The sequence below is a fragment of the Cydia amplana genome, chromosome 3, assembly GCF_948474715.1.
Source record: "Cydia amplana chromosome 3, ilCydAmpl1.1, whole genome shotgun sequence".
In the NCBI taxonomy this organism is placed as follows: domain Eukaryota; kingdom Metazoa; phylum Arthropoda; class Insecta; order Lepidoptera; family Tortricidae; genus Cydia; species Cydia amplana.
In genome coordinates, this window is record NC_086071.1 from 10,999,409 (window position 1) to 11,019,738 (window position 20,330).

General features: G+C 35.8%; 1 protein-coding gene across 3 annotated transcripts in view; it reads right to left on the reverse strand.

The window, feature by feature from the left end:
- LOC134662491 (nephrin-like) overlaps positions 1 to 20,330 on the reverse strand; it is a 188,326-nt gene that overhangs the window by 89,167 nt on the left and 78,829 nt on the right. For all 3 annotated transcript variants that reach the window (XM_063518736.1, XM_063518735.1, XM_063518734.1), the window contains one exon: positions 18,573 to 18,743. In XM_063518736.1, the coding sequence (XP_063374806.1) occupies positions 18,573 to 18,648 (76 nt within the window). In that variant the 5' untranslated portion in view covers positions 18,649 to 18,743. The remainder of the gene's footprint in view (positions 1 to 18,572; positions 18,744 to 20,330) is intronic.

Genomic DNA, 20,330 nt, shown 5'->3' on the forward strand with positions numbered 1-20,330 from the left:
AATAAAAGAGGGACGGGCAATATATCTCGCCGCGAGATACTGTCGTGCCTATCATGGCTAGCCCGGCTGTAAATATTTGTTTTTAGTGCAAATGTTTCCTTTTTGTATTTTAAAATACTACAAAATAAATCGTGTTACTGCCGTTTGTACGAGAATGTAAATTTTTAGCATGAAATAAATGTTTAATAAATAAATAAATATTATAGGGACATTCTTACACAAATTGACTAACGATACAAATGTGTAATATACAATTAATACTTAAATACATAGAAAATATCCATAACTCAAGAACAAATATCTGTCTCATTATATAAATAAATTACACTTTATTTTCAATATAAAAAAATCGATCGAGTAGGTAATTCAAGGTCACTTTTTTTGTAACGTTGTGGACCTGCGAGGCGTTCATAATTACCTTGACGCGTTCTTATTCACTTAACAATAAAGTCGCGTCAAGATTATTTTGAACACCTCGCCCGCTTAGCAACTATTGCTGCTGACTGTACATGATAGGACAAGTACGGCTACCATTCATTGACATTTGACTTTTACGCCACCGACTGCGTGAACTCGATCGCACCAATACATCAATGCGAGTGCGAGCGAGATAGACTGCGATCGACTTCATGCAGTCGCTAGCGTACCTAAACGTCAAATGTCAACTCATGATAGCCGTAGCGAATAAGCTACAAAACTTTTAGTAGCTAAATAAAAAAATGAATAAATCGGAAATACAATTAGTTTATTTATTAATTTAAAAGCATGGCAAAAAAAACGTTACACACATTTTTTATTGCAATATTACGAAATAGAATGTAAAACACGCAAAGCAACGTACATATATGGGGCATTTTCTATGAAAAGGGACCTTATTGTCGATGGCGCTTACGCCGCACAGCGTCGCGCGGCATTGTATTTATATCAGAGCATCGTTAATAACGGCGTAAGCGCCATAGACAATAAGGTCCCTTTTCATAGATAACGTCACATATGCTACTTAGGACGGTGCACTTTTTTAGTATGGGATTGGCGGATTGGGTATCTGCATGTACTATGTAATTATGTATGTACTAGTATTTTATGGGGCATTATCTATGAAAAGGAACCTTATTGTCGATGGCGCTTACGACGCACGGCGTGGCGCGGCATTGTATTTATACCGGAGCATCGTTGATAACGATGTAGGCGCCATCGACAATAAGATCCCTTTTCATGGATAACGTCACATATGATCTGTGATCCTTACAAAATACCTACTCCTTCCTTTCCTATATACATGGTCTTTTTAGGGTTCCGTACCCAAAGGGTAAAAACGGGACCCTATTACTAAGACTCCGCTGTCCGTCCGTCCGTCCGTCCGTCCGTCTGTCACCGTGTCACCAGGCTGTATCTCACGAACCGTGATAGCTAGACAGTTGAAATTTTCACAGATGATGTATTTCTGTTGCCGCTATAACAACAAATACTAAAAATAGAATAAAATAAAGATTTAAGTGGGGCTCCTATACAACAAACGTGATTTTTGACCGAAGTTAAGCAACGTCGGGCGGGGTCAGTACTTGGATGGGTGACCGTTTTTTTGCTTGTTTTGGCTCGACTCGATATTTGTTTATGGTGCGGAACCCTCCGTGCGCGAGTCCGACTCGCACTTGGCCGGTTTTTTATTTCATAATAAATCTAAGAAAATACCGCGTAGTATTATATCTATATCTCTAGGTACTAATATGGGGCATTATCTATGAAAAGGGACCTTATTGTCGATGGCGCTTACGCCGCACGGCGTCGCGTGGCCTTTTATTTATATCTGAACATCGTCAATAATGGCGTAAGCGCCATCGACAATAAGATCCATTTTCATAGATAACGTCACATATAAATTTAGATTTTACTTTGCGCATATTTTTTTCAAGTTATTACTTTCGATTTTATTTAACGGACGTTAAAAATAGATTGTTTCGTCGGCGCGACCTTGGGCTTTGGGCCTCTCAAGGCCATGTGGACGGCACGCGGCAATGCAACGCTTAGCTCCAAGAATTATTTTATTAAAACAGATCATACCGCAATGCCGTGTTCTTTCTGCCCTAATGTGAAGCATAGGTACCTACTACTCCTACTAGATACCTTCAAACCAGCATAAGAGTCCTCTTTGATTATGCATTATTATTGTGTATCTCAAAGTCACAGTTATGCTGGTTTACCCGAACGCTTGTCGTGCCGATTTGCCGAAGCAAGGTAAGCGATAAGAATACGACCTGTGATTTGTAACGAAACTTTGACGCCTTCGCCTATACTAAAGTAGGTACCCATTCAAACTTCTATTTACAATACAAAAAAATTAACAAAAAAACTAAAAAGTCAAATTGATTTCTTAATCGTAAATTATGATATGTAAATAAATTTAAATTTTGTCGCCGATGGCTGAAACGCCATCTAGTAATGATTGACCTTAAAAATGAATGTGATGTGTAGGTTTAGTGCGTGAAAGCTACAACAGATGTCGCGCGAGAGGTGTTTTGACGCCATTTCAACGCATGTTTGTCGTAAGAGTTTTATTAGCTCCGTGGGGCTCCGTGCGCCATCTAGTTTGTTACTGTGAACTAAAAAATTGCCTACAAGTATTTGCTACTTAGGACGGTGCGCGTTTTTAGTATGGGATTGGGTATCTGTACTAGTATTATATGATCTGTGGTATGATTATATTTACGAATGTTGTTGGACTTTATTTTTATGTTCAATATTTCAACTATGTAGTGTTGGATTACTAACTAAAAATATTTTCATTACGAAACCTACTTGGAGCTTGGATAGAAATGGGGCGACTTATGTTAGTTATGTTAGATAATAGGGTATTTGACTACTAGTCAAATCAGTTTCTTTTTTCGAATTGTCAAAACGATTTTGCTACTATGGAATCTATATGAATCACTAGCATGTGACGTCACAATCAAAGTATCTACTCTTTATAGTTTTATACGGGTTTTTGTGTCTAAAAATAAATGCTGTCTACGTTTCTCTATTAATCTGCTGGTGCTTTATTTCATGCATGGTGTAAAATAATTTATTTAAATACAGTCAAATACACTATACTAGTATTATATGACGAAAAAAGCTCTAGCTTACAACTTTTTTGACGTTATAAACTTAGGGTATTTGACTGTATTTAAAATAAATTATTTTACACCCTGCATGAAATAAAGCACCAGAAGATTAATAGAGAAACCGATACAGCAGTTATTTTTAGACACAATTTCTATTTTAAAACCAGTAAAAACTATAAATAGTAAGTAATTTACTGTGACGTCACATGCTAGTGTTTCATATAAATTCCATAGTAGCAAAATCGTTTTGACAGTTTGAAAAAAGAAACTGATTTGACTAGTACCCTATTGAAACAATATAATTTTTAAGAAAAAAAAACCGACTTCTATGCGGCCCGGTGAAAGATTATTGTAGATGGTGCGCTATGTAGAAAAGGAGGTAAAACCACCCACTTTTCTAGTAGCATTTCGTTTCTGTAAGGCTCGCAGTTCTAACCTAACCTAACCCACTTTTGTTTGGTTCTGTGAGGATAGCAGTTCAAACCTAACCTAACCCACTTAACGGCGCATGCGGTGCGGTGTACGGGGGTTTGAGCGGGAGGGGTTTGGCCTCATCATACTTTATACCTACATTTTATGATAGGTAATCATAGTAGTTTGTTTAGTTTAGGTATCATAGTGGTTTTCCGGGTCAAGGTCCAGGTCTGTGTCCGAGTCCGGGTCCGGGTCCGAACCGGATCCGGGTACGAGGCCGGATCTGGATCCGAGTCCGGGTCCCAGTCCAAGTCAAAGTCGAAATTCGAAATCACCAAACATGTACTATGCGTCGTTGAAGAGTTCTGTTCTGATCATCATCAGCAGTTCCAGTTCATCAAATGCGACGGTTTTTAATGTTAATGCTTTATTTTAAGATGAAAATACAGAAAATTATATACGTGTGCCTTTAAGATTTGAGGAGTTCCCTCGATTTCTCATGGATCCCATGTTCAGAACTTGAGCTTGACATAAATATGGCTTAAAAACCTAACTTGCTTAACAAACATAACGAAAAGGAAAAATCGCCAAACGCGAGCTATGCGTCGTTAAAGAGTTTCGTTCTGGTCATCATCAGCAGTTACACTTCCTCAAATGTTACTTTTTAAATGTATATGCTTGATTTGTTGATTAAAACACAACAATCACTATATGTATGCCTTTAAGATTTGAGGAGTTCCCTCGATTCCTTATGGATCTCATCATCAGAACTCGAGCTTGACAGAAATGTGGCTTAAAAACTAAACTTGCTTAACAAACATAACGAAGAGGACAAATCGCCAAACGTGAACTATGGGTCGTTGAAGAGTTCTGTTCTGATCATCATCAGCAGTTCCACTTCATCAAATGCGACAGTTTTTAATAAAAATGCTTGATTTTCTGATGAAAATACAAAAATCTCTATACGCACGCCTTTAAGATTTGAGGAGTTCCCTCGATTCCTCATGGATCCCATCATCAGAACTCGAGCTTGACAAAAATGTGGCTTAAAAACTTAACTTGCTTAACAAACATAACGAAGAGGACAAATCGCCAAACGTGAACTATGCGTCGTTGAAGAGTTCCGTTCTGATCATCATCAGCAGTTCCACTTCATCAAATGTCACGTTTCTGAATGTATATGCTTGATTTGTTGATAAAAACACAAATATATGTATGCCTTTAAGATTTGAGGAGTTCCCTCGATTCCTCATGGATCCCATCATCAGAACTGGGTTTTGACAAAAACGGGACCAATCTGTATGCATATACATACAATCAAAAAAAGAATTTTCAAAATCGGTCCAGTAATGACGGAGATATGGAGTAACAAACATAAAAAAAAAAAAAAAAAATATAAAAAAAAAACATACAACCGAATTGATAACCTCCTCCTTTTAGATTTGGAAGTCGGTTAAAAATTATTAAAAGTAAACAAAAACGATGTTGCGGCTTTTTCAAATAAAACTTATCACACACTGGTACAATAAATAACGCTGTATCAGACAAACATCACGCACCTTTTTACCACCCGCCCAAGGCAAGTGGCTTTTTTCATGCAAAATACAGATATAATGGCACACGCAACCCTTAGTACCTACCGACTTATTTTGAAAGGAAATGGAGGACAATTCTAATTAAGTAGGTATAAAAATTCAGTGAGACTCGAAAACATTAAAATTATTTTTAACGGGTTACTCGCGTATTATTACCACCTCCACCAGTATCAGTCGGTGCTCCGTGAAGAAGATTATCGAAAATTGAATCGAATCATGTGAACCGTCCCCGTGTAACATAATTTTAATGGAGAACAATAACAATTGGACTACAGTTAGAAAGTACCAAAATAATAAAGAACAGAACAACGCATCAAGAGCATCGACCATCTTGTAATGGTGGTATGTAAGTAAGTAAGTAAATATTCTTTATTTCACCAATAATTATAAGTTTTACATACATGTAAAACTACAAAGAAATTTTAACAGAAAAATAGAACCAGGTAACAACAGGCGATCTTATCGCTAAAAAGCGATCTCTTCCAGACAACCTTTGGGTAGCAGGAAATGTAGAACTCAAACAAAAGTCAACAGGTAGTGCACGGAGCAAAGTATGGAGACTTGTATGTAAATAGTTTTACACTTAAAAAAACCAAATTCTTGTTTGATAAGAAAGAAAGCTGACCATTACTTGTACCTACTGCGTTTTTTGCTGTCCATAAAAATTATAACAACACGCTATCTCATACATATAGGTATTTGGAAATGACGTTTACGTGCGTTTACTACATGTTTGCGTACTGTGAAGAAGGAACGTAGTAAACCACAAAATCTCCAATGTAAATAGTTTTACACTTAAAAAAACCAAATTCTTGTTTGATAAGAAAGAAAGCTGACCATTACTTGTACCTACTGCGTTTTTTGCTGTCCATAAAAATTATAACAATACGCTATCTCATACATATAGGTATTTGGAAATGACGTTTACGTGCGTTTACTACATGTTTGCGTACTGTGAAGAAGGAACGTAGTAAACCACAAAATCTCCACTTGTAATAACTAACGGTTAAATTCGTATTCTACAAAACTATAAATTAACAAAGACATTCTTGAGAGAGTGACATTCCAGATTAAACAAGACTACGACAGTTTTGTATCTATAGGTACTCGTACTTACCTATACTTCGTAACTATGCTTTGTTCTCTCGTATTGTGCTAAGTCTATCAAAGTGCCTGAAGCTTCAAAACCTCAGCCACTCAGCTATGGAATTTTGTTGATACAATTAAGACAAGAGTATGTTGTGCATCTTAAATAGTTTCCTCTAACCTGTAATAGTTGGATTATTTAGAGCAAGGAGAATCATTATTTTTTATAATGGTAAACAGGTACAACGTTGTAAGCAAGCACATTTTTTAAAATATAACTTTAAGTATAATTCTTTACCGTAAACTAGCCAACATTGCCTGTTCTTTTCGAAAAAACATGATTTTCTTAAAACAATTCTCTAAAACGCCAATATTTGTAGGTACTTGCCTAGCCTTTCCATTGTGATCATTGTATGATGTTTAGCCTCTAGCCGCCCAGAGACCTATAAAAAGGTCTCCTGTTCCATTCTAATTTGAACTTTGTGTTAACAAAATAAAATTTCATTTTGCTTGGCAAGGTTTGACGTATGGGCGGCTAGAGGTTAGCAGAAAGAAGATTTAAATTTATGCCATCATTGTCCACGTCGATTTTGTATAGAAATACAGCTCACTAGACGTTGAAACTAGGTTCAACTCAAGATAAACGGTAATTCTAGATTTCTCTTCAAATATTTTAGGATAACCATGTAACTTATGTACTAACATTTATATCATACTGCGATACCTGCATCAACAAGCCGTAAACCTGGTTATTTGTTCATTTTGGGATTTAGAAAGTAACTTGATAAACTTTTATGGTCCATAGTGGGGAAAACTCACACACCACATTGTAATATAACTGTATTTTTATTACATTGTATATAGTATTAGGTATATCTGCAGATTATTAAAATTTGAAGAACTGCTTGTACATTTCATATAAAAATATTATTATAGTTACCAGATTATGCAGATATTATCGTGTACAGCCTTTAATTTATTTGTACGGGTTACTTATAGACTTGCATTAGAAGTTTCATACCCAAGTTTTATCCAAGAATGTGTGTGCAAGTCTACATCAATGATTATAGCACTAGACATAGTAAGTAGCTTACTTACTATGTTAGATCGTCTTAAAAAAAGAAATATTCATTCATTTCTTTCACTTAGCAACCTGAAACTAAGTACTAGGTACTAACAGTCAACACTTACTGCAAAAATGGGTTGGAGCAATCACGCTAATGAAAACAAGCCACGCTATTTTGTAACGAGTTTTCTACGGTTAACACTGATAAACATGGAGTATGCATTTTGATTTTAGATTATAATATAAAATGCAGTCATGAGCTATAAAATATATTCCATAGTTCAAATACGACACTGTAAATAAACTCCTGACTTTGAAAATCAGGCAGCCCATGTTGACTTTCAGCATTCAATAAATAAAAAAATACAAGCATCAAACTTTTACGAACTTTATCAAACATGCACTAGGTAGGTAGTTCATTGAACTAAGCAACATAAAAGTGAATGTTTTTTAAACTGTGCACTCAGCTATGTAGCAAATACTGACCTCCCTTGTGCCTGTGTGTGTACAAAGTTTTCTCAAATCTTAGCAAAGTATACATTATGGGAAGCAGGTGGTAGTAAAGATAAAGGTTGCTTTTCAATTGCTTTAAGTAGATGTTTTTTCCCAATCATTCATCATTTCCAGGGGTCATGGTGTTAATAAATAGCAGGGAAAGCCTGAAAAACTAGTTCAGGGCATAAAAGAGATAAGGAAAAAGTCGTGATAACTTCAGAATGAACTAAAATATGACACCGCTTGAATAGGTAATCATTTAGTATAATTATCACTCTATCATGTTACCATCAAATAATTAGGTGAATCTACTCGTACCATTTCTTCCATCCATAGTCATTTGACAAAACATTATCAATGCTCGCATTGCCGCATGCCTGGGGATCTTTCGCAATACATTATCGACTGGGCGAAGTGAGGTTTAGGGTCAATTAGAGTAATTGTGATTATAATTATGAACCACATTACAATCAAATTTCACGATGTCACATTTAATTTCACTTTTCATATTTGTATTTTTTTCTATATAACTGGTAGATTCGATTTGTAAATTTTATAATGCTTAGAAATACGTAAGATACCTTAGGTATTAAATATATGAAATAGATCTATTGCATATTCAAAATACAATTAGAATATACAAAAAAAAACATGCAACAATCAAACTGATGCAAAATCAGATTTCATAAAAATAACAAATTATTTCCGCAAGTCCGTAGGTACCTAAAGAGTCCAACTGTGAGAGTTGTGAGACGTAAACTCGCACCTACTTGAATTGAGTAGGTTTTTAATTAAAATAATGAAGTCGGCTTTATTAAATTACCGTTACCGAGCAGAAATAATAAATGTTGCCTTTACGATAGTACCTAGTGGTGCTTCAGAACGGCTTATAGAGCGCCAAGCCAAATAACAACCTTGTTCCTGATAATTAAAATATCTACCTTGTGGAGATTGCCTCGCGGTTGTTTTCCCGATGATTTATTGATTGTGATCACGCCTGGCGTAATTTAATAACATTTGGTTACGAACATTGTTTACCCACGTGTATCCTCATTATTTGTAATACTCCGTTCGTGGATTTATTAAAACCGCCCTGACGTTGTACAGAATTTTAATTGGGTGTAATCCAGCTTGTATTAATAGCAACGAGTTCATTTGACACCGCTCTATAGACATTTTATTTCTGCAAACGAACATAAAAAAGTTTTTAGAGTGCATGAAATGCACTATAAAATATATATTATAGGTATATAATTATTAGATTTTTGCTTAATATTGAGGAGTGGTATTTATTTATTTCGTAAAGTGTACCTAGTCGTAGAACAAGTATTGTATCCAGCGTTGTACAACTATGTTATAGAACAGAATGGTGTGGTTAATTTAGAGATCAGCGGTTGATGAGTAAAAGGTATACCTTTGGTGGGTGAACATAGACTAATTTATTCCATATGAATGAATGGTTATATACAGTTCAGTCTGGTGTTGCGGGTGTCCATGGGCGGCGGTAATTGCTTACCATCAGGTGATCCGTCTGCTCGTTTGCGTCCTATATCATAAAAAAAGTGTGGTAATGTACGCCGATACAAACATTATCTTAACCGGATCAGCGCGTGCGCTAAACTCTTCCAAGTTATAGGGTTATAGTCACACCATGCCCTCCCATTCCGAAGGCCGTATAATTCTTTTTAAATCGATATCATAGATGGCGCTATATGTCACAATCGGCGATAACGAAATTTTTATCTTACAGATTAAGATGTATTAAGAGACATTTAAAGTGTCATAAATTAAAAACACTATAAATGAAATACAAACATTAATAACAACACGAATTCAATGCATTCATTTTCAAAATTTGAAATCACAATTATATCGCGACTGACTACGTTATGAACAACAGCGCAGGACAGTTATGTGGAGCTGTCGAAGTAATATTGAATATTGTCACTAGATGGAGCCACCACGGTTCTAATATGTGGAGTTTGATTTAGAATAATTACATTTGAGTTATGAATTACGAAATTTAGTACATAATGTAAAAAAAATAGATCGGTCAATAAACATGCCTACTCTAAATGAGTACCTATTTTTTTTAAAGTAGGCCTGACGTTAAAATATAAATTAAAAAAACTCGTAAACCGATGTTTTTCAAAAGAAATGAATGCTTTGTTTTTAAACACAATGCAAGTTTTTATTTCGCTTGATGTCCAAGTCAAACGCACATTTTACTCCTTTATTGACCGACGCGTTTGCGAAGGTCTCCGTTTTAACTCGGGCCAAATTTCGTTTGAGGAGAACGTTCTCCTCGGTTTAATTCTCAACCGATTCTCATCAAATTTTGTGACCAGATTCTAGGATAAAATAGTTTTTTTTTTTCAATGTGATTATTTCAAAATTGCGGAAACAAATATGTAGTCGGATCAATATTATAAGAGCATTTCTATTCTTTTTGAGATATATTTACAGTGCTTGGCAAAAATGTAGAAATGTTGTAATGGTATAGGCGGTATTTAGATATGTATGTAGGTTATTACTCGAAAATAAGTAGCCAAATTTCGTCAAATTGGCTAAGTGCTATCATGGCGCAGTTAGCAAACAGTTGCTTTGATGCATGGAGGTTCCAAGTTCGAACCCCAGTAAAGTGCGCTGCTAACTTTTTGTAAATTTTTACACTTATATTATTGTATTATGTATTATTATTTGTGCAAAGCACGGGTTAAACGTATTCGTTTCATTTTTCCAATCTTTTATTAAACTTTTTGTTAATTTAGTTTTTCTAAATAATTCTAAACGGCGTACCCATATATTTTTTATTCAGTTTTAAGCTATGCTCGCGAGGTCTACAGTTTATTAATTTCCTTGTTGTAAACGATGATCGGCTTAAACCGCGAAAATCGAAGTTTGTAAACTTCATGAGGTAGAACAAACTAAATTGACAGCGATTTTGATAACACAGACTATGCAAGTGTTCTTTTAATTACATAATCTAATAGAAGTTTGATGTTTAAAATAACACTAATAAAATATGCTTGGTATGACTCATGCAACTATCTCTGTCACTCGAATTACAACTTAATGTGAGTAAAAGAGCCCAAAATTTGCAATATTCGGTGTTCGCGGGTCGCGGGGCCTGCCTAGTCGAATTTTTGTTGACGGACAAACTCCGACAATGACTGCACTCATGACTACGACGGGAAGTATGGGGGTGGTCATGATTTGGTCATGGACTGGCCACGGTGTGACATGCGAGTTATCCTTGAAAAAAAAAACCTAGGTGTTCGTATTTCCAATGCAAGGTCATGACCGCCATGACTGGTCAAAAGTCGATGTTTCGCTTCTAAACTGAATACAGTGCGCGTTTGCAAACTTGAATTGACAATACGGTGTGTTATATCTATAGGTTTGTATTTATTTTTAATTTAATACGAGTACTTATGTCCTCAATCGCTCCAGCGTCTCAAGGCCGCACAGCGACGTGCACACGCACACTCGGATTAAGTACTAATTGTAAGGTGCGTCTGTGTGCTTACGAAAACTACCATACAACTAGGTACATAGGCGTGAACGCTGAACGCCACAGTCATTCGTGCCGTCCTCTTCTTCTTTCTAATAGTAGCGACAGGGACAGCATGCACGGTTTGAAACTTCTAACAGTTCTAACCATGTTAATAAAAGAGGGACGGGCAATATATCTCGCCGCGAGATACTGTCGTGCCTATCATGGCTAGCCCGGCTGTAAATATTTGTTTTTAGTGCAAATGTTTCCTTTTTGTATTTTAAAATACTACAAAATAAATCGTGTTACTGCCGTTTGTACGAGAATGTAAATTTTTAGCATGAAATAAATGTTTAATAAATAAATAAATATTATAGGGACATTCTTACACAAATTGACTAACGATACAAATGTGTAATATACAATTAATACTTAAATACATAGAAAATATCCATAACTCAAGAACAAATATCTGTCTCATTATATAAATAAATTACACTTTATTTTCAATATAAAAAAATCGATCGAGTAGGTAATTCAAGGTCACTTTTTTTGTAACGTTGTGGACCTGCGAGGCGTTCATAATTACCTTGACGCGTTCTTATTCACTTAACAATAAAGTCGCGTCAAGATTATTTTGAACACCTCGCCCGCTTAGCAACTATTGCTGCTGACTGTACATGATAGGACAAGTACGGCTACCATTCATTGACATTTGACTTTTACGCCACCGACTGCGTGAACTCGATCGCACCAATACATCAATGCGAGTGCGAGCGAGATAGACTGCGATCGACTTCATGCAGTCGCTAGCGTACCTAAACGTCAAATGTCAACTCATGATAGCCGTAGCGAATAAGCTACAAAACTTTTAGTAGCTAAATAAAAAAATGAATAAATCGGAAATACAATTAGTTTATTTATTAATTTAAAAGCATGGCAAAAAAAACGTTACACACATTTTTTATTGCAATATTACGAAATAGAATGTAAAACACGCAAAGCAACGTACATATATGGGGCATTTTCTATGAAAAGGGACCTTATTGTCGATGGCGCTTACGCCGCACAGCGTCGCGCGGCATTGTATTTATATCAGAGCATCGTTAATAACGGCGTAAGCGCCATAGACAATAAGGTCCCTTTTCATAGATAACGTCACATATGCTACTTAGGACGGTGCACTTTTTTAGTATGGGATTGGCGGATTGGGTATCTGCATGTACTATGTAATTATGTATGTACTAGTATTTTATGGGGCATTATCTATGAAAAGGAACCTTATTGTCGATGGCGCTTACGACGCACGGCGTGGCGCGGCATTGTATTTATACCGGAGCATCGTTGATAACGATGTAGGCGCCATCGACAATAAGATCCCTTTTCATGGATAACGTCACATATGATCTGTGATCCTTACAAAATACCTACTCCTTCCTTTCCTATATACATGGTCTTTTTAGGGTTCCGTACCCAAAGGGTAAAAACGGGACCCTATTACTAAGACTCCGCTGTCCGTCCGTCCGTCCGTCCGTCCGTCTGTCACCGTGTCACCAGGCTGTATCTCACGAACCGTGATAGCTAGACAGTTGAAATTTTCACAGATGATGTATTTCTGTTGCCGCTATAACAACAAATACTAAAAATAGAATAAAATAAAGATTTAAGTGGGGCTCCTATACAACAAACGTGATTTTTGACCGAAGTTAAGCAACGTCGGGCGGGGTCAGTACTTGGATGGGTGACCGTTTTTTTGCTTGTTTTGGCTCGACTCGATATTTGTTTATGGTGCGGAACCCTCCGTGCGCGAGTCCGACTCGCACTTGGCCGGTTTTTTATTTCATAATAAATCTAAGAAAATACCGCGTAGTATTATATCTATATCTCTAGGTACTAATATGGGGCATTATCTATGAAAAGGGACCTTATTGTCGATGGCGCTTACGCCGCACGGCGTCGCGTGGCCTTTTATTTATATCTGAACATCGTCAATAATGGCGTAAGCGCCATCGACAATAAGATCCATTTTCATAGATAACGTCACATATAAATTTAGATTTTACTTTGCGCATATTTTTTTCAAGTTATTACTTTCGATTTTATTTAACGGACGTTAAAAATAGATTGTTTCGTCGGCGCGACCTTGGGCTTTGGGCCTCTCAAGGCCATGTGGACGGCACGCGGCAATGCAACGCTTAGCTCCAAGAATTATTTTATTAAAACAGATCATACCGCAATGCCGTGTTCTTTCTGCCCTAATGTGAAGCATAGGTACCTACTACTCCTACTAGATACCTTCAAACCAGCATAAGAGTCCTCTTTGATTATGCATTATTATTGTGTATCTCAAAGTCACAGTTATGCTGGTTTACCCGAACGCTTGTCGTGCCGATTTGCCGAAGCAAGGTAAGCGATAAGAATACGACCTGTGATTTGTAACGAAACTTTGACGCCTTCGCCTATACTAAAGTAGGTACCCATTCAAACTTCTATTTACAATACAAAAAAATTAACAAAAAAACTAAAAAGTCAAATTGATTTCTTAATCGTAAATTATGATATGTAAATAAATTTAAATTTTGTCGCCGATGGCTGAAACGCCATCTAGTAATGATTGACCTTAAAAATGAATGTGATGTGTAGGTTTAGTGCGTGAAAGCTACAACAGATGTCGCGCGAGAGGTGTTTTGACGCCATTTCAACGCATGTTTGTCGTAAGAGTTTTATTAGCTCCGTGGGGCTCCGTGCGCCATCTAGTTTGTTACTGTGAACTAAAAAATTGCCTACAAGTATTTGCTACTTAGGACGGTGCGCGTTTTTAGTATGGGATTGGGTATCTGTACTAGTATTATATGATCTGTGGTCACACGCTGATAACACTTTGCTCACCGGCATAGTACAGTAGGTACGGTTGGCTACCAGTTCGCCCGCCGGATGTTAATGTATGTAAGGTGTATTCGGTTATTTCCGAATGACGAATAGTGGCGGATAATTCCGAAAGCTGACTCTTACTGCAACGGAATATGAGTGATTTTACAATGATTTTCAGGATTACCCGATTTCGTGAATTACCCGAATAAACCTGAGCTCATATTCTCATAAAATTGACCCACCAATCTTACCACTACTGGTGGTCGTTGATTCAACGAAATAGTTGATTCAACTGTTAGTCGCTCGTCAACGAACGATACGTGCAGCTGATTTAACTACTTAGTTACAACAAAATAAAACGCAAAACAATATAAAACTCTAATCTAACGTGAACCAGTTAAGTCGATGTATGAGTAGACGAAATATCGGTTCACGACGTTGACGTTTCGCATTTCGTTGAATTTTGCGAGCGAGCGCGATACAACGATTAGGTAGGTTGTTGCCTGTTGCTAAGAGAAACGATACGGAGAGTGCGTTGTGCCCGCAACGTTGAAGCAAAAACTAGTTGACGAAATCAACCAATCAACGTGTCAACGTGTGCACTACTGGTTTATGAAGTCAACGAGGTGACAAGTCAACTAATTTTCGAATAGTTGACGACTTCCAGGTTAACGTTTCGATTTGTTGAAGTTAAAACCGTCAACGCCCCACCACTATAGGCACAGTAAGGTCGGGGTACTATAGCTCCCCAAGGTTACTTTGTTCACCCATGAAAACCTATTTTATTGAATTGATAAATTCTTTAAAACAACATTACTTATGTGATTAATCTGTTTTTGTGTACGCGTTTAGACACATTTTTAAGAATTTATTATTTCATTAAATGGGTTTTCATGGGTGGACAAAGTAACCTTGTAAGGGCTAAAGTACTCCGACCTTAATACGGTATGTCTCTCGTTTTTACCACCACACACAGTGCACTTCCCCTTATTACCACCTTATTACTTATGACTTAACGGCCAACGGTTATAAGAATTTCTTAGGTACGTAATATCACATAGAATAAGTAATGCCACTTTTAGGTCTGATACCTACATAGTTAAACTTAATACTTATTCCGACTGCTTGAGTAGATAAGTAAGTGTCACGAGCTAAAAGAAACGCGGAGAGTGGTATTAAAAATACTAGTTACGGAATAATCAGATTTTATCTGGCGACATCTGAAACGACTGGAGCCTACACGGGAAATATTTCAGCGTTTAGGCGTTCGTTCCTGAAATATTTAGTAATTTAATCTCAAAATCTTTTTTTAACCTCTAACGGGTGCAGTGAAAAAATCATCAGCTGTCGTCAAATTAAGAATATTATTGCCTGTTATTTCCAGTTTTTCGTACTTTTTCGAGTTGAATTCATCACACCTACCTACATACTTATATCTTTGTAACTGGAACTCTCGCATACTTTTCTTTGTGTTAATCCGCAATTACTAGGTAACATTTTCTTCTTTATGAAAATCTACTTCAGAAATGCGGGCCCAAAGAAAAACATTGCCCACTGTTGCACACATTTTCATACCTGACCTTAACATTACTAACTTTATGATTCTTAAAGACAATAATTTAAAGCTGGCGCGTTCGTTTTACCAATAGATCTCAAATCGTCTACTAAAGAATATCATTCGTGTCATTTTTTGTCTCCATAAATACGATCGTGGTGCTTACTTGCTTTACAGGTTACCGGTTCATGGTCAACAGTAAAATTTCTGGGCCATAAATAAATATCCCTATCATTACAAGAAATTTAAAGCTGAATTGGGTTCCGTCCCTTTGTCGTGTCCGCTTGCTGAGCTCTTCTGGAATTTTTTAAAAGTATATTTGCATTGGACCTCGAGAGTAAATTAAATTCGTATTCCCTAAATCAGCACTCACAGTAAAAAATATACTGTGAGTGCAGTACACAAACATGCAATGCAACTACAGGATAGCCCAAAAAACGTTGACAAAGAATTTTTAGGAACATTTTTCTTATCCTACTCGACGTGTAGTAACGAGTTTTACAAAATTTCATTAAAATTTAAAACTAAACTAAAACTATAATAAATATTAAACTAAAACAAAACTTTAAAATATTCTTCTTTAGCTTTGATGCACAATTTTTTTTCTAAGCGTAAGTATTTTTGAGCTACCTGTATTTGTGACGCAATTTTGAAACAAGAATAAAAAGGAAAAAGCGTAGTAAATGTAGCTTAACCTTAGCTAACAATTTTTGTTGCAAGTCAAATAAGAACGGTCGACTAAAAGCTCCCACACGTAGTTGTAAATAATTACTTCAATAACCTAATTGCCTCATCGCAAAAGGCGCGGTTCATTAATTCGCGCCGTGTGGCGTGCTGAGTGATTGATCTATGACATAATGTGGTAACACATCACATACAGACTGAAATAGCGAAAAGACAGGTAAATAGGTACCGAAATGTATGAAGACTAACGAATTTCTATTCATAATTTATAATTATGAGTTTCGTATTAAGTTTTTATTAAAACGAAACTCTTAACTTAACATACCCCGTTAATATAAAATTAACGAGTTTCAAATCTTAGGAAAATAAAACAAAGACTGATTATTTACAAAACAAGTTCTGAATCAATTTCATTATTATGTTTTCCTTCACCAAAATAGTTCGCGGTATACGAGTAAACAGGCACCTACAGAGATACTATTTTTCCAAAAAAACTGGATTCAAATCAAACCAACAGCCTCCGCATACTTAAAATTGCTAATCTGGTAAATACAACGTAAACAGATTTACATCAATACTCCAAAAGCTTGACATATTTTCTTTCAGTTGAAATTGTGGATACCTATTGATTATTTATTTATTTATTTTATTTATTTATATTTACTTGTACATGCGCTGGGTATAAGAAACACTTAAGACTGTTTTCTTTTTTTAAAGAAGTAGCATAAAAAAATACGGTATACGAGCTCGCGTAATTTTAGTCACTCGCGCGTCGTGTTTCTCCATATTCAAGCACTAACAGTGCATGTGAGTAGCGTTCGCGATGGCCGCGCCATAAGTTGTCGTATGTTATAGTTATTTTCGATACAAGTGCGAAAAAGAGGAAATTCGAAACGAGTGGCGATAAATTAAAACACGACCGAAGGGAGTGTTTTAAATCGACACGAGTTGCGAATTACCTATTCGCACGTGTATCGAACAACGTTTTACAGTACATATTGCACTTTAAAGTTTCGACATACGCACGAAAAGTGCTATTTTACGCACTAGTGTGGAAAAGTAGCCCCATATGTACTGTAAAGATTGTTATAAGTTAGTATGACTTACGACAGTTTATATTCGAAATCATGATAGGCTCAAAAATGTATTTATAATTCGCATTCGTGCTTCTAAATATACAACACACATGGGTTTCATTAATGTATTAGAAATACGTACATACGTACTGTACGTACGATACGTACGTAAAGAAATATTATAAGTATTCCTATAATAAATTACATTTGGATCGTTTTGAATTCTATATTATAATCATACGTCCACAATGGCGCTGCGTGTCGCATCAGCACTATTAGAGACCTGTTGTTTTCCGACCACACCGTGCTTGGACATATCTAATTAATGGAAAATGTTTGTACGGGTAGTTCAATTAGTACCTACCTATAGCTACCACGTACGCAGTTTAATGCACTTGGTAGATTTTTGGCCGCCGTTACTTTTAATTAGGTGAAACTGCTACTCTTGGAAATAATCCGACTTGCGTCGATAAAACAAGTAGCAATCATCTGTAAGATAAACGCACTTTCTTGCAAGAGAAAATAATTTTCTCGCGCAAGAATATTTCGTGAGGAGGTCAAAAGATATAGCTAGTAGTAGAGATACATATGTCAATCGCCGATTATCGGCTGTTCACACTACAGCGGTGAGATCGGTAATCTGATTCCATTTCGCGAGCACAAATCAATCGCGCATGAACTTCTCTCGACTCATCACACGACTCAAGTTTGTATCAAAACAATTCGGAAATCTTAACAAATTGTTAAATAAGAATCATTTTTCTGGAAATATATTATGCCAGAAATCCTTGGAGGATATAATCAAACGGAGACGCCATGTCTGTAATTTTCTGTAACAGTCTGCCGATTTTTGCGGGGGAGGGGAACGTCAAATGTATGCGTAACGTAAAAATAGCCATGTCAGATAAACGTCAGTCCATACATTGTGTATGACCGTTGGCCGCCTATTTTCGACAGAGGGGAAAGCCTGTTAATGGCTACTCCGTTTAGTTGTATCCTCCAAGCAGAAATCGAATCATCATTAATTTTTAAATTCGAATCATACTTCATTCTTATCTCTTCTTCTTCTTTTTCTCTTATTATGACTTATTTTTTTGGATTATCAAAGTGTGTATTATAATTATAATACTAACCTGCGATATTGAAGCTGCAGATTAACAATGTCCAAAGGGAAAGAGCTCTCGCTGGGCTTGGCCGAGACCACTCCATCCTCCAGCAAACAGTTTTTAAAATAATTAATCAGACACCTTCCAAAATCGGTGAGATTACATTTTCACTGGACTTGTTTGCGCGGCCTCGCCTCCCTGGAACAACGGAGTCAAATTGATAATTTGCTCGAATTCTTCCTCGGTAGCAGCTACCTACTAAACTTTGGAATAACAAAGACTATTTACTTCCATAATTGACGACTTGAATGTAACTTTAGACCAAGTCGTTGTTTATTTATTTGAAGTAGGTTTAAAGGGGAACCTAACTTAGGAACAGCTGTTCAAACATTTGATCTACATTAAGGTTTACATTATTTGTGCGTGTGTATTTGCGTAAGGATATTTATAATATATTTGCGTGTCGTTAGTAGATACCAAAGATAGGTAAAAAAACATAAGTACAAATAAACATAATTTTAATTTTATATCAATAAAATAAAGTAATACTCATATTTGTACACTGATAATTTAGTGTTTTAAGTATAAACTACCATTATGATTCAATTAGTTTATTTTATTTAAATCTATATTGATATTAGCATATATAAATAAGTAGGTAAGATTAGAGTGCTCAATCTAGTTATACATAGACATAAATTCATTCATAATATGTTTTAAGCGAGCTTTGCGATTTTTTTTACTTATAATAATATGTGAGCTTAATAAGTATTAAATTTTAAGCGAGTTTAAAACTTATTAATTATACTATTTAACATAACGTACAAATGATCATTTATTAAGTAAGACAACTCATGTACGGAGTGAGTTGTAAGTTTACTTAAATACCATAGAGAAATAATTTATCTATGGTTTTAGTACTCTTACGGTAACAATGTTTTCGGAACAAACCAGTGTCTGTTGTTTAAAGGCACCATGCAACAAAATAGTGTTTATTATTAATTTCTAAGTTAAAGGAAAAATAGAAAATATAGAAAACTCCGACAGGACTCGAACCTGCGACCATTGAAACACAGGTCCAATGGCTTCTAACCATTTTACGCTCGCAGACGTTTCTGCTTGATAAAAAAATAATTTATTTTTTACTAACTTTTTTTTTCTACTGCCTTTAATAATATTCCACTACTAGTAATCTATCTTACACTTTAAATTTCATAGATTAATCAACGTAGTTTAGTTATTTGTTTGGTAAATTTCCAAACTGTACTAAGTCAATTTGCTTGGCGCGGCATTAACATTCAAGCTAAATAGGTATTAAGGACTCGACAATGCTAAAGAGATTATACGAGGACAAAAGTCACGCCTAGTTTTTATGACCTACAACATATTATTGAATGTCACATAATATTATGTCAGCTAACATCTTATGATAAATTATTTTGTTTGATAAAATGTTTCATCATAAATCATTGTTTGACTTACCTATGTAGGTATTATTACTTAGTGTAATCAATATTATCTTATAACCTTTTAGTACCTCATTATAACTTTATTGATAAAATAATGCATACATAAATATCGCGGAAACTAGTTTTTTGATATTTTGGATATTTAGACACCGTGAAGATAGAACAGCCAAAATTAATACTAGCGGATGAAACTGTGTGCCAAAAGTATCTATCGCCCTCGATCACCTTTCCAAATAGATATATTTATGTATATCTACAGTTCGCGTTACAAAGTAGGTATCTGGCATAGTTTATCATCTTAAGACAATATTACTTA